This window comes from Triturus cristatus, chromosome 11 (genome assembly GCF_964204655.1).
Source record: "Triturus cristatus chromosome 11, aTriCri1.1, whole genome shotgun sequence".
Lineage (NCBI taxonomy): Eukaryota > Metazoa > Chordata > Amphibia > Caudata > Salamandridae > Triturus > Triturus cristatus.
Genome location: NC_140594.1, coordinates 222459372 through 222476856, shown reverse-complemented (window position 1 = coordinate 222476856; position 17485 = coordinate 222459372). Strand labels below are relative to the sequence as shown.

Genomic DNA, 17485 nt, shown 5'->3' with positions numbered 1-17485 from the left:
ATTGTTGCTTGCCTCTACTCTCTCCATCTGCCCTTGTTGTTGGTAGACCTGCCGCTGTTGTTGTTTGCAAACCTTACACCTGCCGTCATTGTTGCTTGCCTTCCCTCTTCACCCTCCCATCATTGCTGTTTGCCCTCCAATTGATGTTTTCTCCCCAATTCTTGTTGTTTGCTCCCTTGTCATCGTTGTTGCTTGCCTCCCCCCTCGTCCCATCATTGTTGCTAACCCCCCCCCCCCCCCCCGCTTTCATTATTCGTGGTAGAAAAAAACGCTATTACTCGGCTGCATCTTAGCACTTGCGGTGTCTCTGATTTCCCCTCCCATCTTTGTTGCTTGACTCCTCCCCCTTGCCATCCGGGTTGCTGTACAACAAGACTAAAATACATTGACAAAGCCAGTAGCTCTTGCATAGGTAAAACCTATTTGCTTTGTCAATGTAAATTCTAATTAAATGCCATGGTTGTCCTGTGTCTAATTTTTGATGTTTCACCTAGGGCAGGCTTTATCAACAAGTAGCTTGAGGGCTAATGGTAGGTCCTGAGCTACCTGTAAGTGGCTCTCCTGTGTGCAGCCCAGCCTACTAAATTAGACACTTTTGCTTGTTTGAATTACCATATGTATGCCCAAGCTGAAAACTGCGTAGTTGAGATGAAAATGTGTTTTTCAGAATTCATAAGCTGATCTCTGGATAAAAAGTTGTTGAATTTCCAAAATATATTTTAAACTGGTATTTGAGTGGCAAATCAAGCAGCGTTGGGGAGACTTACTACTAATATTATTACCTTTTACCTGGGGCATTGCAGCTATGACTGTTGTGCAATATCCATGTACAGACATTCCACATTAACAAAGGCTTTTTTACATTACTGCTGGCAAAAATGCCTGATGCACGGAGGTGATCTCTGCTGGCAATCTTCAATACGGTATCTGGTGGCCACTAATGTAATGTCTGATGTGATCACTATTACAACACCAGCATTAGGAGCTTGGGGTGATTTTCATTGAACATAAGTAGCTCTTAAGACAGAAAAGGTTGGAGATTCCGGACCTTGAGCCTCATTCCTGCGTTTCAAGGCCGCATCTGGCATGTTCTTATTCCAAACTGGAGGCAACCTCTTAGAACCTCTACCATATTGTATGTGTCAGGTTTTAGCAGCCACATTGTTGTATTTTATCTAGTTCTGAAGGCCTTGCCTGAGCTGTTGTGTTCAGTTCTAGAGAACCCTCTGATGTACTGTTTCAAGTTCTTGAAACCATTTTTTGCATAGTGTGTTTAGCTCTGGGGACCAGTTGTGATGTCTTATGTCCAACCTGGAAGTCAGAACTAGAGTGCTCTGTCGGGTTTTGGAGACACCGAGAGCAGCACTGATATTCAAACTCATGAAATAGTGGTACCACGCATGGGATACAGCCTTTCATTGACATCACAGATCTGCTTAGTTGTTATCATGTTTTCGTCAGCATGTATGAGGAGCAGCATGCTGTTCTCCACTTTAACAACTGTATTACACTCTACTTTTAAAACTGTTACTAATCTTGGCACAGAGACTGTGGAGATGGCTCTCCCTCTTAAGTTGTTGTTTTGAAACATTATGGTTATGGTTTGAGTTTTTACCCAAAAGAAACATGGAGTAGTGGGTAAAATGTCCAGGCGCGTAGCTTGGTCAGTATGATTGGGGGTGTGTGAGCTGCAGATTTCCCACCAATCATGCTAGGACATCTTGTTAATACACATTATATGAGAAGCAAGACATGAGGGGGGCTAAAGGGGCACTGGAAAGAGCGAGGGGGCGGCTCCTTAGGGGTACTTAAGATACAATATTTTTCAAATGAATCAACATTTTCTAAAAACCTAGGCTAGAGATTGTGTGTTTTTGTCAGTGCGGGAATGTACAAATTCCTAGTGAAATCCAACAGACACTTCACATTACCGGACTGAAAGCACTCACACCCAACTATTTACTACAGAATACATGTTTTAGTAGGGTGTAACACCCCAAACATCCCGCTGGAGCTAAGCCTTTGTAAATGTCATAGTAAACCCTAGATACAGAGCAATTTGGTGTGGTGGGAGAAACTGGGTTGAAATTGGGGGGGGGGGGGGGAGCAGTTAGGACAGAGGAAGAGCAAAGAAGGGCGACTTTGAGGTGACCTTGAGTTAAGATGAGTTTGAGGTGACTGAGATGAGATGAAGCTTGGTTGAGGAGGTAGAGTTTAGGTGAGGGTTGGAGAGAGGTACAGTTGAAGTAGGGTCAGTTCAAGTTGAGGTTGAGGGGTTTCAGGTGGAATGGGATGACGTTGGTTGAGAATAGAAAGAGGTTGAAATGTTTTTGATGAGACATGGGATGAAGTAAAGCTAAGGTAATGAGTGGTTAAAGTTGTCGTACCTCTGTGCTCTTGCCGGGTCCACAGACACATCACGGACAGTGTGTTTTTCTAACGCAAAGTTTGTTCTTTCACACGGGAGGTGTTTGTTGGACTTTCTTCCAGTGCGGCTACCTGGGTCAGGATGCTGAAATGTGAGTTTGGTCTTTAACAAATTCAGACCCTCACATTTACTGTTTTCTCTTTGAGAGTCGACTGGGGAGATGGCCTTGCTGTTCCACCTCCAACTCTGTTTCTGTGCTCTGTAATATTTCACTTACCAACCGTCTTTTTTCTAACACCATTTCTGAAATGTATTTTGATTCATGGACACATCACCAAATAGTTTCTATCCTAGGTCTCCATTTTTCTAGAACGGGAAGTTACGCCTTTTGTTTTACCCAATCCTTCATGGCTTTCACACTTTCATGTTGCAACAATACTTTCCCCAATTGATCATGGATAATTCCATTTCTATATGGCACTTCCTGCTGCTTCTTCTCTCTATATTTTTCCTGACTATATAAAAAATCTGGAGCCATCAGTACCATGTGTTACAAACGCTCCAGCAACTCCAGCTTACAATTGCTCCTCGTTTCCTCTTTCTCCTCCTCATAAGAGTCTGAAACTCTTGAGGAAAGAGGAATGGAAATTCCTTCAGCTGCTTCTCCTGGAATCTTGCTTTAGTTGGATCCGGTAATGATCTCCTCCGATGTGGGGTTTGTATGTGCCAGGTTCCCTTATCATAGTCTTTCTTGCATTCTCCTGCATGCCTTGAGGTTACTTTGATGCTCGGCTCTTTCCTCTGTTAATGGCTCTTCTGAGAATAACCTGTTGCTTCCATGTGATATTCACAATGGTTAAGGGATAGATCTGCACTTCTGGTGCGAGAGGCACAGTAAGGTTTGACAAATCACTCCATGTCGATAGGACACCATTTTACGTCACCTGCTTTCTCTTTACAACTCCTCAGAGCAGAGCAGCAAAGACCCCATATCCGACACAGACAAATTCTCTTGCTGTAATGGAGGGACGGTGCATAGTAACACTTGTGCCAGCGCTGCTCACTGCAGAGCTTTCAAGTTCCATGCAATAGACTATCCTTCCCAGGGTTTTTTCTTTACATTCTAGAACTTGCATCCTGATTTTCTAATGAGATTAAAAAATCACGTTGATTTATATTGTAATAAAATTTGCATTTTATAGTGCTTACTACCCCTTATGAGATAGGCAGCATTTTACACCGGAACTCAAGATTAGTGCTTAATCCAGTGGTTATTTTTGTTTGCTGGGATTAGCATTGGTAGACGAAATGAAGAAGAGTTAGATGTGATCATTAGGTGGGGGGTATTTGAGTTCACAGGAATTCATCTAATGGTTGGTAGGATGAAACAATAGGCAAGAGGAGATTAGGTTTTGTTGCAGGGTAATATTTCAAAGAAGATGTAGGTCTTTAAGGAGAGATGTAGGTAAATGGCAGAAACACAATAAAAAAAAGGCAGACAGAAATGTATTGGGAGGCCCGGTGACTCCATGTCTATGGGACACCAGTTTTTCAGTCCTGACACTTAATTTAACAAATTGCCACCTTCTGGGTAGGAGAGGGTTAGTTTGATTCCTTCGAGCCAATTACACCCAGACACATGAAAGTAATTACTTGTAAAAGGAAAGTGCGGGACTGGAAAGCCGGTGTCCATGTGCCATGAAGTCATCTGGTCACCCTAGGCATGTGGCTTACAGTAGGCTACACTCAGAGAGAGCAAGGTATGTAGAGGATGGAGAGTAAGAACATTGTTATTTGATAGAAAGGAAGCAGAGAGATACAGTGGCTGGTTTTAAGTGAAGGTCCCTTTTTAGGTCAAGCCTGCTAAACAGTCTGTTGCAAGACCTATTGTGGCTTACCAAGAACATAGAATTCGGACCCACCCATTGCTTACTTACTGTTGGCTGGCTTTCCTTGTCACTCCTATTTACTTGCTTCTTATTCGTGTCCCAGCTTGTCAATCTTGTGTTTGTCCCACCCATGGAGTATTTCCTCTTTACACAGTAGTTTGATTGGCTGACATCGTTGATTCCACTGCTTGCTTTTCAAGCACTACTTTTTTCTTTTCTGCAAAGCACTCCATTATAATTAGGGCTCCCGGTTTCATTGTATTCATTTTTTTTAACATTTCTCTCTGTATTTATCCATATTTATTTTTGGGCTGTCTTATTGGTATTTATCCACATTCATTTTGTGTTTTGAGGATAAATGGAGTCGTAAAATGGTACATTTCCATGTTGATTTAACTCTTAGGCGTGCACTCATACGTGGATGCCTGTCACTTTATAGCAAATTAAGCAGCCGTATATAACAAAACACTACACTCACAGGTGCATATTAGTGTTCTATTACAATTATATGTTAACATATACCTTTAATTTAAGAAAATCTGATCCTGGTTTGTAACTCTCCATTCTATCTGCTCAGATTTTGCCCCAAATTCATGAAAGACAGCATGGAGAGGATTTCACAAAAAAGCACAATTTTCAGTATTTCTACAAATAAATACAAACAGGAAAGACATTGTTCGGAAATCTGGGAGCCTCAATTATAACGTGTGTGTTTCTGGCCTCTTTCTACATGCACACTGCACTGGTAAATGGTGAACCATGGAGCCTGCTGGCAAGTCCCACTTTGTTTGTTTGCAGCTACGGGAGCAGGTGGCACTGTGTCCATTCTGGGTCCTGCATCGGGTGGGAAGGGAAATAATGTATTTGTGAAAGAAAGGACTCTGTCAGCTCAGCAGTGCTGGGTCCGCTACAGAGATGCGAGTTTGGGTCTCAAGAGGAAAGAGCGAAATGTGAATCAGACTCTTGCTCAAATGGAACACATGGCTTTTCCCCACTGGTCGCTGGGTGTATTTCTCATTCAGCCTTATATTTAGTGTTTTTTTTTTTTTTGCTGGGCTGGGCTAAGTCATGGCCATGGTGTCCTTGCACCTTCCTGTCAGGCAGCATGCTTACTTTTGGAATTTGTGAGACACAGGATTCTAGAGTATCTTCATTTAGGCCACGCCCTTAATTACATAGGCCACACAACTGCAAATAACTCATGGTCACGAATATTTGGCCATGCGCATTTATAGACACTTTTTTAAAATTTCTTTAAAGGCCTGGATTTAAATAAGAATGCGAAGAAAAAATATCTGAACCGCTCAAGTGCTGTTGGAAAACTTGTCAACTGTACATCACCGCTGTGTTGTCTGCAGTTGGTAGATCCAGGTGGGGGCGTGGGAGGGGAGAGGCCGAGCAGCTCGTAGGAAGTCCTTCTACCAAATAAGAAAAGCATTTGTCCAGCAGATCCTTCATTGTTGTTCTCAACATGCTGTAGAAATGATGGGACTCGGGCTTTTTTTTTTTTTTGGGAGCTCGGCTTTTTTAACCCGCCTTTCTTTGGTGGGACTGTGGAAGCTTCATTGAAAGCTATGTGCAAGCCCACACGTACCAGAATCCACTTCCAGCAGGCGTCCTGACTCAGCCTGCTCTCCGGGCTTGTCTCACCAATGGCGTTCACTGAAGCACTGCGCGGAAGTAAGCATGGGTAAGTGGAAACAAAATTACCCGCGTAAATTGTATTTTCGATTTATCCCGCATGCATTTGAGTCTATATGCACTCCGGGTTAGATTTGGACTTGCGGTTTTTTTTTTCCTCTCCACTTTTCTGTTTTATTTGTGGGCCTCCCCACCTGACGCCGAAATACTCAGTCACTGAGTGTGTTCACTAAGAAGACCCAGTTTCATTGCACCCCTCGTCGTGCAAAAATGGATACGCCCATCCCTTTATCTCGGCAAAGATGTTGTGCAAGAACAACAATATAGTGACAAAAGTTGAAAGTTTTCTTCGTGGAAGGAAGGAAGCCTGTTCATGGCACGATGAAATCCGAGAATTCCTTTGACAACCTTGTTAGCCTGGGAACTGAACCCCATTCTCGTGATTGTATTCGTATTGTGCATTATCATTTCAAACCACTGCTACACTGGAGGAAGGCTGTGGTGGGGTAACTGGACTCCCTCCCTCCCCTTTCTCAGAACTGGAGGCGATGATGCTTTCACCTCTTGTGCGAGTTTCGTTTGTGGTGTTTTTTTTTTTAATAGTAAGCTTCAGAGGAATTTACCTTTTCCGCCATGCTTCAAAATTGAGCTCTCCACTCCCCTCTTCAGTGTTCAAATACACGGTTTATATCCTTAGGCCCAGACTGTGCAAACAACCTCTTAATTTAAAAACAAAACAAACGTATACCTGCCCTGTTGCAGTTTCTTTACAGGAATAAACGGGTCTGACGGTTCACTCCCCTAAGCAGATCTTCCTGATTCTAATCTTGGACTCTTATTTGCCAAGCCAGTGGATTCTGGGAGTTGTAGTCTTTTGCTGATTTTTAAAAAAAAGGATCTGTGAAAAGGAAAACCCAGTCTGAAAACTTGATACCTGTCAGTAGGGAATGCTCCCTAAAAAGAAGTGTGTTCATCTTTGTGGCTTGCAGGTGGGCTGCGGCATTTGGGATATCCGTGTGCATGCTGTTCCAGATCCAGGGTGTGAAGATGGACAAGGCCCTTCTTCAGATTTATATTTTTCTTGTCCTTTTTTCAGTATCCACGGGGAGTGATTAGATTATTGGGCAGGTTTGCCGCTGTATTGTTTTGGAATCCCTTGTAGGTGATGCATCTGCTCTTGGAAACGTTGAGCCGAGAGCGGGAGCTTTTATAGCTCTCTCACGGTTGGGGAGATGTGGTCGAACTTCTTCGGGTCCATATTGAGGCGTGCTGCTGTCTGGGATGCCAGGGTTACATGACCAGATATCGCTTCCATAAACACCGCAATACAGGCAAAACCTTCGTCCAGTCCTACGTTTAAGTCGCCAGCATTTTACATTGTAGATCTGGTAAATTTGGATTTTCAAATATGATTAGGGAGTTACACGTTCCATTCCTGCCAGTGAAAAAATCCAGTAAGAGCCTAAGCTACCACAAGTGGTTTCAAACTACTTAGTGGCTATACGAAATTACGCACTAATCATTAAAATGTATCTATCACACTGTGTGGGACAGAGACATTATTTCTCACTTGAACTTTAATAATTGAAGGCTGTCATTCTCCGGTTTAAAAACCTCTATCTATCTATCTATCTATCTATCTATCTATCTATCTATCTATCTATCTATCTATCTATCTATCTATCTATCTATCTATCTATCTATCTATCCATCCATCCATCTTTGTAATAACCTGTTTTGGGTACACAGGATGAAGGGCTCCAATCGTACCTCCATCAGCAAGGCCTGGTGTCTCTGTTCAACGAGGTGAAGTACACATGAGAACTTGGCACTGTTACCACTAATGGGAGGTGGTTGCACGTGCGAACCACTTGGCTGTTGTCGTTGTGGGTGATTACGCCATCAAATCCCTCAGCAGCATTTAAGATCCTACTACACCATACCGGGCATGTGCGTTTGTATAGGACATTACTACCGTCTCATAGCGCTTTCCAGTTCTGTGTACCAATTGCATGTATATATTGTCATGGTGGTCTACTAAGATGAGTGACTACACAGAGAGGAAAGGGGGAGGCAGTTCCACTCAATGTTGGTTGATTTGCAATCTGCAAGAAACAATATTTGTAGTGCAGATGCAACCTTTCCCCTCAATATACTGTGTGTGAGATAACTGGTTTGTGTAGAGTAACTGAGGCTATCGTTTCCTAGCAGTCTCCAAGCAGACATCTAATTAGTCAGTTCCAATTGTTATCATGTGATGCCATGAGTTTTATTTTTTTTTTTTTTTTTTTTTATCTCTCTTCAGGTTTTAGACCTTTTTATTTCTCCCCTTCTATTGCTTGGTTTAATGGAGCTGACTGGGCTTTTCCAAGATTGGAAAATAGCGCCTATTATTATATAAATCATCAAAGTTTTTTGGTAAGAAACATCAGTTGAGGTAAGTTGTGTTTATTATGATACAAAACCTACAGATGACAGAAATTCACCCATAAAGGTGAACATTGCAACCATAGCTCCCCAAATGTATGGTTAATGACCTCATACATGATGTCACAGATGAAAACACGCATGATATTATTGGTGATATCTCCTATCCAATGAACTCACCTTTTGCATCACTGAAGAGGCTCTACTTTCCTACACCCGTGGCCTGGCTGCAGGGGCTGGCATTTGTTCATGGCCCGTGCTGAGTGGGAGGGCAGAGGCCAGACTCTCCTGCATCCTTTCTGAGCAGGCTTTGCATGCAGGGACTGCCTTCAGCTGGACCTGTACAGAGTAGGAAGGTTTGCTGAACCCTCATCAGCAGTACACAGAGTGCTGTTGGTACAGGGCTTGGCCTTTGCCAGGCGTTGTGCTCAACAGCGCATCCAGAGAGCTCTCTGGGCCTGGCCTTGAATCCGCCCTGCTTAAGTACCCTGAGAGTCCGATTCCATTGGGCGTGATCTTCAATCCGCGTCTTCGCTAAGCTTTCGACACTTCGAGCCCTCTGGACATGGCCTTTCCACCTTGCCCCTCACCTGGCAGGCTCTGTTTGCAGGGTCTATCCTAATATTTTGTCTGGCCTCTTGGGGTCACCCAGTTAAGGGCTCTTCATGGTTCTAGCTAGAAGACTATGAGAATGTCTCTTTCTAGTCACTGAGGCGAGGTCTCCAATAACAGAACTTGCCATAGCGCGTGAGTTATGGTGCCAAGACAAGAGTCTGCTGCATTTTACAATTAGGAGACCCTGACAGGTCCATCCTAAAGACCTTGGAGTGGGTGCTGCCCAGTATGTACAGAATTACACATTGCAAGCCTCATTCAGTATGAAAAATCAACCCGGCAAACCACCTAAAAAGTGTATCATTCTTCACATACAAGTAAACATGCCGGGAGCACCCCAACCCAAGTTTGATGCACTATATCCTCAGTTACCACAACATGAACAGCTCAGCACACCCATCTACTCTGAGCTGACCCTCAAATGTCGCATACCATGCAAAGAGCGCACACATGTTCCAGCTGTATTAGATATATACAGTGTCATTGTAAAAGCAAAGCATGTGTCAGAAATCAGACGAATGTACTCATTGAAACATCAACTGTGCAATAATGAACGAGCATGTGACGAACAATACCCTCTGTCGCTGCATGTTGCAGCAAAGATAAGCTGATTATTAATGAACATGTTCGCTAAAAACCAATTAAAACAAATAAAATAAAAAAGTGTATCATTCCTATCCATGGGTAATGTGCTTGGATCTTAGACTTCACCACGGTAGCTTTAATAGCCCTTCCCACTCATTGCTTTCTTGTACTTGTTTAAATAGTCCTGAATTGATAATAGAAAACGTGTGTGTGTGTGTGTGTGTGTGTATGTATGTGTGTGTGTTTATATATGTGTGTGTGTGTATGTATATATATATATATATATATATATATATATGTGTGTGTATATATATATATACTCTACATGTGCAAGAATGCTGGACAAAGCAGGACACCTGGCATGATGCAGCCTTAGATCTGTGTGCTAGGAATTTCACCCATGTTTAATGTATCATTCACTGTATTGTTTCCGTAAAGGTGAACGCAGCCACCACCCTTGTTGGGTGTATATTTCCAAATCTTTACTTAAATTTTCTCTTTTGCTTCAAGGGGGTGCACAGCTGCCAAGTTGTTTAAGAATGACTCCTGACACCTTGTAAAACCTGTTGCAATTTCTATGCTCCTCTCCCTCAAATGTGGAAAGTGTGCACACTTCTCTACAACAGTTTAAGAGTTGCATTGCGGTACAGTGACTTTTCCTTATGCCTTCTGCTGCTAGATAGGAAGCTCCCATAGAGTACTACTCCACCAGTGTTTTAGTGCCTCTCTGAGTGTTCTCTTATTCACAAAGTAACAGACAGACATCTAAAATAAGGCCAACCTATTAGCGTTGCCCGTGCTTGTTAGCAACATCAGATAAATGCGTAACAACGATTTTTGTGACTAATCAGAAATACAAATGTTTAAATGTTGGAAATATGAGGCTGTGAAATAATCGTTATAAGGTCTTTGAAAGGTTTTGTAGTATTTGGGGTGTTTCAATCACTCTCGTTCTTCCCTTCCCATCACTTTACTTTACAGTCTTTCTGTTAGACACGTATGCCCCTTTTCTTGCCACATCTTTCTGAAATCCTCCATCTGCCTGGCTCACACCTAGTCTCTTTCCTCTTTAGCACACTTTTTACTCTCCTGCTTGTATTTCCTTTCCTCGCCTTCACTTCACCACACCCAGACATGCACTAAGGGGAAACTGCCATTACAGCGCTGCTGTTACTATGCGATACGTTTACAACGCGGCACTTACAACGTGGCACTTACAACCTGACTACCTTTACCAAGTGACTGCCTCTACCACACGTGATTTTACAACAATTATGTCTTTACTACGCATGCCTTTACAACAAATTAAGCTGTAAAGATATGAACGGTAAAGGCAAATGCATGGTACAGGGTTAAGGCATATGCGTGGTAAAGGTAATCACCGTCCTTACCTCATTTAGCTGCCACCTGGAAGAAACCAGAGAAGGGATAGACGTCAGACTTTGCTTAAAAAACAAGCATTGAAAATGCAATAGGTCTCGCCTTTGATTAAGTTAAAGCCATTTGCTTTGCTAATGGTTTTGTATAGCAGGGTGGGAACCCGGACCCACTGACGCCTCTCCGATGTTATACTGGAAACACTGCCTTGTGTGATGCAGGTAACACGCGGGATTATCAATTTTCTGAAGAAAATATCTGTATTTTATAAATTGTTAGGTACCTCACTCTGGATACTGTTCCAGCGTCTGTGATTGCACAATTAAATTCAAACAGCCAAAACTAATACTTGAAATGCTGGCATGCCACATGCCACAGACTGCGCAGTGCCGTTTAGCTGGCACGTTCTGCCAATGTTAGGGATGCAACTCCCCTCAAAATTCAAGAAAAAAAACATGATGCAAACCCCATCTTTAACCCCTTCAGCGCGGCGCGGATTTCCGCGCCACGCTGAAGGTTCTGAGCGCGGGCGGGGCCATGACGGAACGGTTCCGTCATAAGCACAGCCCAACCGACGTGCGTGACGGAACCGTTCCGTCATGCGCGTCGAAAGGGTTAATATATGTATCATTTATAAGGCTTATCTGTGGTAGAGGTGGGCGAGCTACTGAAAGCTCCAGCCAGGCATGAGACTGTGTACAGCGCACCGTGTCCTCTATGTGCTTGAGCAAATACCCCCACAAAGAAAGTTTCCGACTGGAAGAGTGCACATTTGGAAGGTTTAAAAACACAACTTTCAGGGGAAGCCGTGGTATACAGCTATGGTTTAACAGAGAGCGCACAATGATGCGTCGTGATTAAAGCTAGGTCTAAAGAGCACACTGGTAAGGAAGGAGATCACAGAAGATGCCTGCACGGAACCCGAAGACCAAGCATGGTTAAAATGAACTTGACTACAGAACCCATTTCTTAGGTACCCGTTAGTGGTGGGTAAGATGTAGTCCAATATTTTCCCGAGCAACGGTCCCTACCATCTCCAGGAGGATTTTCGGGGGGCATTTACATCTCTACGTATACATGGCACGTGTTCCACTGGGCTATGTGCCAAGCTGCGTAGAGGATGATCTCACACACATACAAAAAGCAACCCTTAGTCATTAGCCCGGCGGGGGTTCCCATAACCCAGATGGCCAATGGAGTCCTGGTTCCCTATCACAGAGCATGCACTTATGGGGGCCAGTCAGAGATCCTACTCATACAGTCGCACTAGAGAGCAGTGTTAAACAGCACCTAAGCACAGAGCAGGATTATGTGGACTCAGACTAAGGCAATGGCTTCAGTGACCCCAGAACACTTCCATACACAGGCCCGTCACCAGCCACAGAGCAAACCTCTAATAAGCAGCGGATACCCAGCGCCTCCATTCACTCTTATACAGACCCTAAAGTCAGAGTACGGTCATACGGGCACCGATACACAAATGGCTTATACGGCCCAACTACCGACCATGATGATACAGAACACAAGTGCAGAGGGCAAGGGAGGGCCCTAGTGACAGACCACGCTTACACGGTGCCAGGCTGTAAACTGCCCTCATTAGTCCCTGCTGTGGTGCTCACAGGAACCTGGGCCGGGCACCAGGGTCATATGGACCTCCACCGCGCAACTCACTGCAGGGACCTGGCATATAGCACCGGCTTGTGGGACACTCTCTGTGCAACACGCCCCAGAGGACGTAAAGGCGGAACGTGCTGAGGCGCGCCTCTGCTCCGGGACACCACAATGTGGAACGTACTCCCAGGGACTGGACTGTGCGACCCCATCCACAAGAGCTGACAGTGCAAAAGCGAACCCAGGGAGCCGGCTTTGTTGGCCGGGCCATGCTGTGGGGTGTGTCTCAAGGAAGCAGACTGTGTAACATGACCCCCGGGCTATCGGTTGTGGACTGTGCTCCCAGGCACCAGACCACGGATCATGCAGTCAGCCACAGACTGTGAGCTGTGATCTCCGGGCCAGCTATGGGACATGCTCCCGGGGACCAGACCTCACAATACGAACCTAGTGACAACACAGCGCAACACGATCTCTGGTAGCAGAGATGGCAGGCTGTGCTCCCAGGGGGAGACACTGTCTATCGATCGTGGACTGTGCTCCCCGGGACCAGACTATGGGCGCCGCTCCAAGGGGCTGTACTAAGTATCATGGACATAGGGGCAACACCATGCGACTTAATCCTAGTGGACAGGCCGTGAGCTGTGCACTCCGGGACTACAGTATGGGACACGATCCCAGGGGTTAGACCACGGAGCTTGCGCCTAGGTGCCTACCAGGCAGTGCCCTGTGAGTTATGCCCTAGGTGACGGACTGTAGACGTTGCTATCAGGGCGCACACTGCGCTGTACTCCTAGGGGACAGGTTGTGAACTGTGTTCTCAGGGCCCAGACTATGTAACACGACCCCTGGGGGCAGAGCATGGAACGGGCTCCTATGTGGTGGGCTGAGCACCCAGGGTCCAGACTATGGTGCTTGGAGGGACCTGACCACGGATGTGCTCCTGGGCCAGACTACATGTTTCCTGACCACACAACTCGCCCCCAGAGACCATACGATGGGACACACTCGAAGGCCCCCTGACCACGGAATGCCAGGCATTCCAGCCTTGCAACAGCTCGTGCGCACCTACAGTGTGTTGGCACACAGCACACGTGAGGGGTCCTCTCCATCCAAGGACCTACAGCTTGTAGGGGTCCGAGCCAGCGAAAGCCTCTCACTCTGACATCCCCGCTGAGCAAACCACCTGCCGTAGTCAAGAAACAGGAACCCGTCACTCCCAGCCCGTGTCCCAGCACTTGCAAAGCCAGAAAGCGCCTAGAGTGGGCTCAGTCGCCCATGTCCCGCTAGACACAGTGCAGGTGACAGTATGGACCGTCCGTCCCCCCCACACTGACTTAAGGCAACCGCTGCTCCCGGGCAACTTTGTCATGTTCACAGTGGTCCACCGGGACTAAGAAACGAGTTACAGACCGGGAGATGCGCCCCATGGTACCGGTCTGACCTCTTTGGGTAGTCCTCCCCCTGACATCCGAAAGCACTGCGAAACCAATCTACTGTCAGAATGTGTGCTATATAAGTAGTAAATACGCGCAATAACAATACAGTGGACTTAATTGCCCTGTTCCCTCCCCCAGCAGGTCTCTTCCCCTCATCCGACATCCCTTCCCCCAGACTGGCTTCTAAATCACAGCAAAAACTCCCTTCATGGTGGACTGGGGGGATTGGGGAAGGGGGTCGATGGGGGTGGTGAGAGAGTCAGGTCACAACCACTTTGTGAGAGGGTCAGGACAAAGTGGTTGTAAGATGTTCACTACGCACAACTGTGCGGTGAATTCCACTAGGCACGACACAAGATCAAAAAGTCTGTCGCTCAACCCCCTCACTCCCGGCCCCAAAGGCAAGCCCTGCGCACTGACCTGTGGGAGTCCCCGTCTCCAGGGAGCAGACCTGCAGGGTCCAGGCCAGGAGGAGGGGGGTGCAGGCAGGCATGCTGGCATGGTACTCCTCGCACCTGTGGCGGAGGTCTCTTGACCTGTGAGGGGGGGTCCCTCCCCTGCATGCTCCCCTGAGCAGAAGAGGAAGGAGATCTCCTGTCCCTCGTGGTCTCTTGATCTACGAGTGGTCTCCGATCCTAAAAAGGGGGAGGGTTCTCCCCTGTCCTGTGTAAAGTGCTGTGTCCCGCGCAGGGTATCCAATGGCTGGGGTCTCCTGTGCCACCGAGGGGGGGCGGTTCTTTCCCACAGAGAAGTCTCCGGCCCGGCAGAGGGTCTCCTGTCCTGAACGGAAGGTGTCCTGTGCAACAGTGAGAAATCTCCCATCCCGCACTGGAGGGCTCCTGTCCTCTAAATACAAGTCTCCCTTCGCCAGGCAGGAGACCTCCGCTTCAAAATAATGTACGTCACGTTGAAATGCGGAAATGAGAGGATTGGAGACGCAAATGTAGCCATACAGCTTCGACTTCCAACCGGGTGCTCAAAGAAACAGAGAGCTGACTAAAGAAACAATTTGAGAGATGTAAAACAAGCTGCATACGCGAAGCTTCATTTTCGTTGCTATGGCAACGAAAGCTTCGCAAGATGGCGGCGGACGGTCCACTGTCCCACGGGCACACACATGCTGTCTGCTATGGACAAATGGCAAGAGCAGCCATGTTTGTCCATGCAGACATGTGCATTCAAGCCCTCGGCAAATTGATTCCAAAAGGTACTCGCAATAGCGAGTGCAGCGCATGCGCTGCTTTCGCTAGGCGAGACCTAAAAAGGAAGACCTGGTTGTCAGTACGACCTTCTTCCTCCTTTTCCTGCCATAGGTATGGGGAATGCACACAAGGGCCTTTTAGGGCTTAGGGCTGGGATTAGGATCGGGAGTTGGTTTTAGGGCTAAGGGCTAGGGCGGGGGAGGGGTTTTAGGGCTGGCGCAGCACCGAGTCTGGCTTAAGGGTTCAGGGCTGGGGTGGGTTTTTTTAAGGGCGGGGGTGGGTGGTGTTGCGCCAGGGGCCGGGTTTAGGGCTCAGGTCCAGGATTGAGATCGGGAGTAGGTTTCTAGATAACGGCCAGGAGTGGGATTGGGTTTGGGGAGAGCAAGGTGAAGCAGGGTTGTGCTGTGGTCCTAGTTTTGGGCTGGGGACTAAGGGGGGGTTGAGCCAGGAGCTGGTTTTAGGGCTCGGGCCTGGGAGAGAGGTGGTTTTTGTTTTTGGGGAAAAACTATTACCACGCATATGCCTTTACCATTTATACCTTTACAACGAAATTCATTGTAAAAACATACATGATAAAAGCATAATTGTTTTAAAATCCTGCATGGTAAAGGTAACGCGTGGTAATGGTACCCGAGTTGTAAAGACATGGGTGTTAAAACGCATTCATGGCTCCATCATACAACCAACACAACGCACCCACTCACCTGTAAGCACTGCATTTTCTTTTACTTTCACCCCGTCAATGTTTTGACAACTGCATACTTCCTTTACCCATTTTTGCAGAGAATCACATTATTTTAAATGGCACAATGACCATTGCTCTGTGCTATCTGCCGAGAGGCCAAGGATTGAATGGGCATGTATTCTGAACAAATTTATGACTTACTGTGAGAAACTCGCACTGCCTTCCAGCTCAGCTTCAAAGCTCTAGATTGTTGTCCATTATTAGCACCTACTCACAACCTGAACTCTAACAGACACCTAGGGATGACTCGGTTCACATGAAGAGCTATAGGAGAGGCTGCACGCAAACTACATAAAGACATAATCCTTGAAAAAGCAAACAGTATTAAGGAGTGCAAGAGTAAAAAAAAAAAACGACACCCTTAGTTTTTACAGTCACTGTTCAGTGTTTTTGTCTGTAAAGTTAAGCTCATGAATATAGGGTCCAAGAGGAACCCGTTTCACTATCTGATTTGTTTAATTACTGCAGAGGCTGAGACGTGGAGGGAGCAGGCCCTCTGGAAGCGGTTCTCTTATTTAATAAAGGAGAAGCCATGTAGTCTGTGCTGCCCGGTCTCTGTACTCTGTCACCTTCTAATTGAACGTCATGTGCTGGTAAAGGTAGAATAACTAGGGAGCTTGAAGGAACATAAATTACAAAATTAGAGCACTTTGTCCATCGCCTCTCATGCCAGGTACAAACCTTCCACTTAGATGGTTTGAGAAAACATACATTGCCCTCAGTACTATGTCATCAGTGTAGGCAGAGTTAATTGCATGGTGACAAAAATCAGTAAACCCACATCAAAGGAAAAATGTGTCTTGCAGTCTCTGCTGTGTTGAGCATAGGTTGTTGTTTCTTAGTTTATTTAAACAAAAGCTTATTTAGAAAGATGTATATTGGTCAGTACATTTTTTTAAATGTCTGGCTTGACAGCGCAGCTGTCGCCTGAACTGTTATGGTCTCCAGAAAAAACTTTAAGATTCAGTACTGAGAGAGGCACTTAGCTTCTGCCAATATGGTGATAACTTATGGGTCGAGACTACTAGACAGCACTTGTGCTGTCTGTTACAAGACCTACTGTAGCCTACCAAGAACTTAGAGGGGCTTGAGCCTGCCCATTGCTGATCATTTGTTAGCTTTCTGGCCACTCAAGTTTTTTAGGTCTCGCCTGACCCAGCGCATGCGCTGGTCTGGCGAGACTTATTGAGAGGGCTCCAAAAAGTGCTACCAGGCCAGCATAGAGCTACAGTGCATGTGCACGGGCGCCGCGCTTTACTGCAATTACTTTCACGGCCGCACGGCCGCTTTGATGTTTTTTTAAAAAAATATTTTTATTGGCATTTTTGGTACATAACCACACACAGAATAAAACATCCTAACAGACAGGTCAGTATCGAGCACCATCCCCACCACGTCCATATCGAGCACCATCCCCACCACGTCCAGGCCGCTTTGATGTTTGATCGTAAATGCGATCACTTTCACTTTCCGCAGGGCCGCTTTGCATAGCCAATAGGGCTCGCTTTTGGGACCTTATAAGTATTTAGTTATGCAACTGTTGCATAGCTAAACACTTATAAGGTCCCAAAGGCAAGACCTATTGG

The 17485-nt window shown here is 46.0% G+C and overlaps 1 protein-coding gene across 4 annotated transcripts in view; it reads left to right on the top strand.

The window, feature by feature from the left end:
• TRPV4 (transient receptor potential cation channel subfamily V member 4) overlaps window positions 1-17485 on the top strand; it is a 601330-nt gene that overhangs the window by 211476 nt on the left and 372369 nt on the right. The window contains exon 1 of one of the 4 annotated variants that reach the window (XM_085636143.1): window positions 5796-5947. The exons of the other annotated variants lie outside the window; for them this stretch is intronic. Coding sequence (XP_085492269.1) covers window positions 5910-5947 — 38 coding nt within the window. The 5' untranslated portion in view covers window positions 5796-5909. Of the gene's footprint in view, window positions 1-5795; window positions 5948-17485 lie in introns of those variants that run through there. 4 annotated transcript variants of the gene reach the window in all.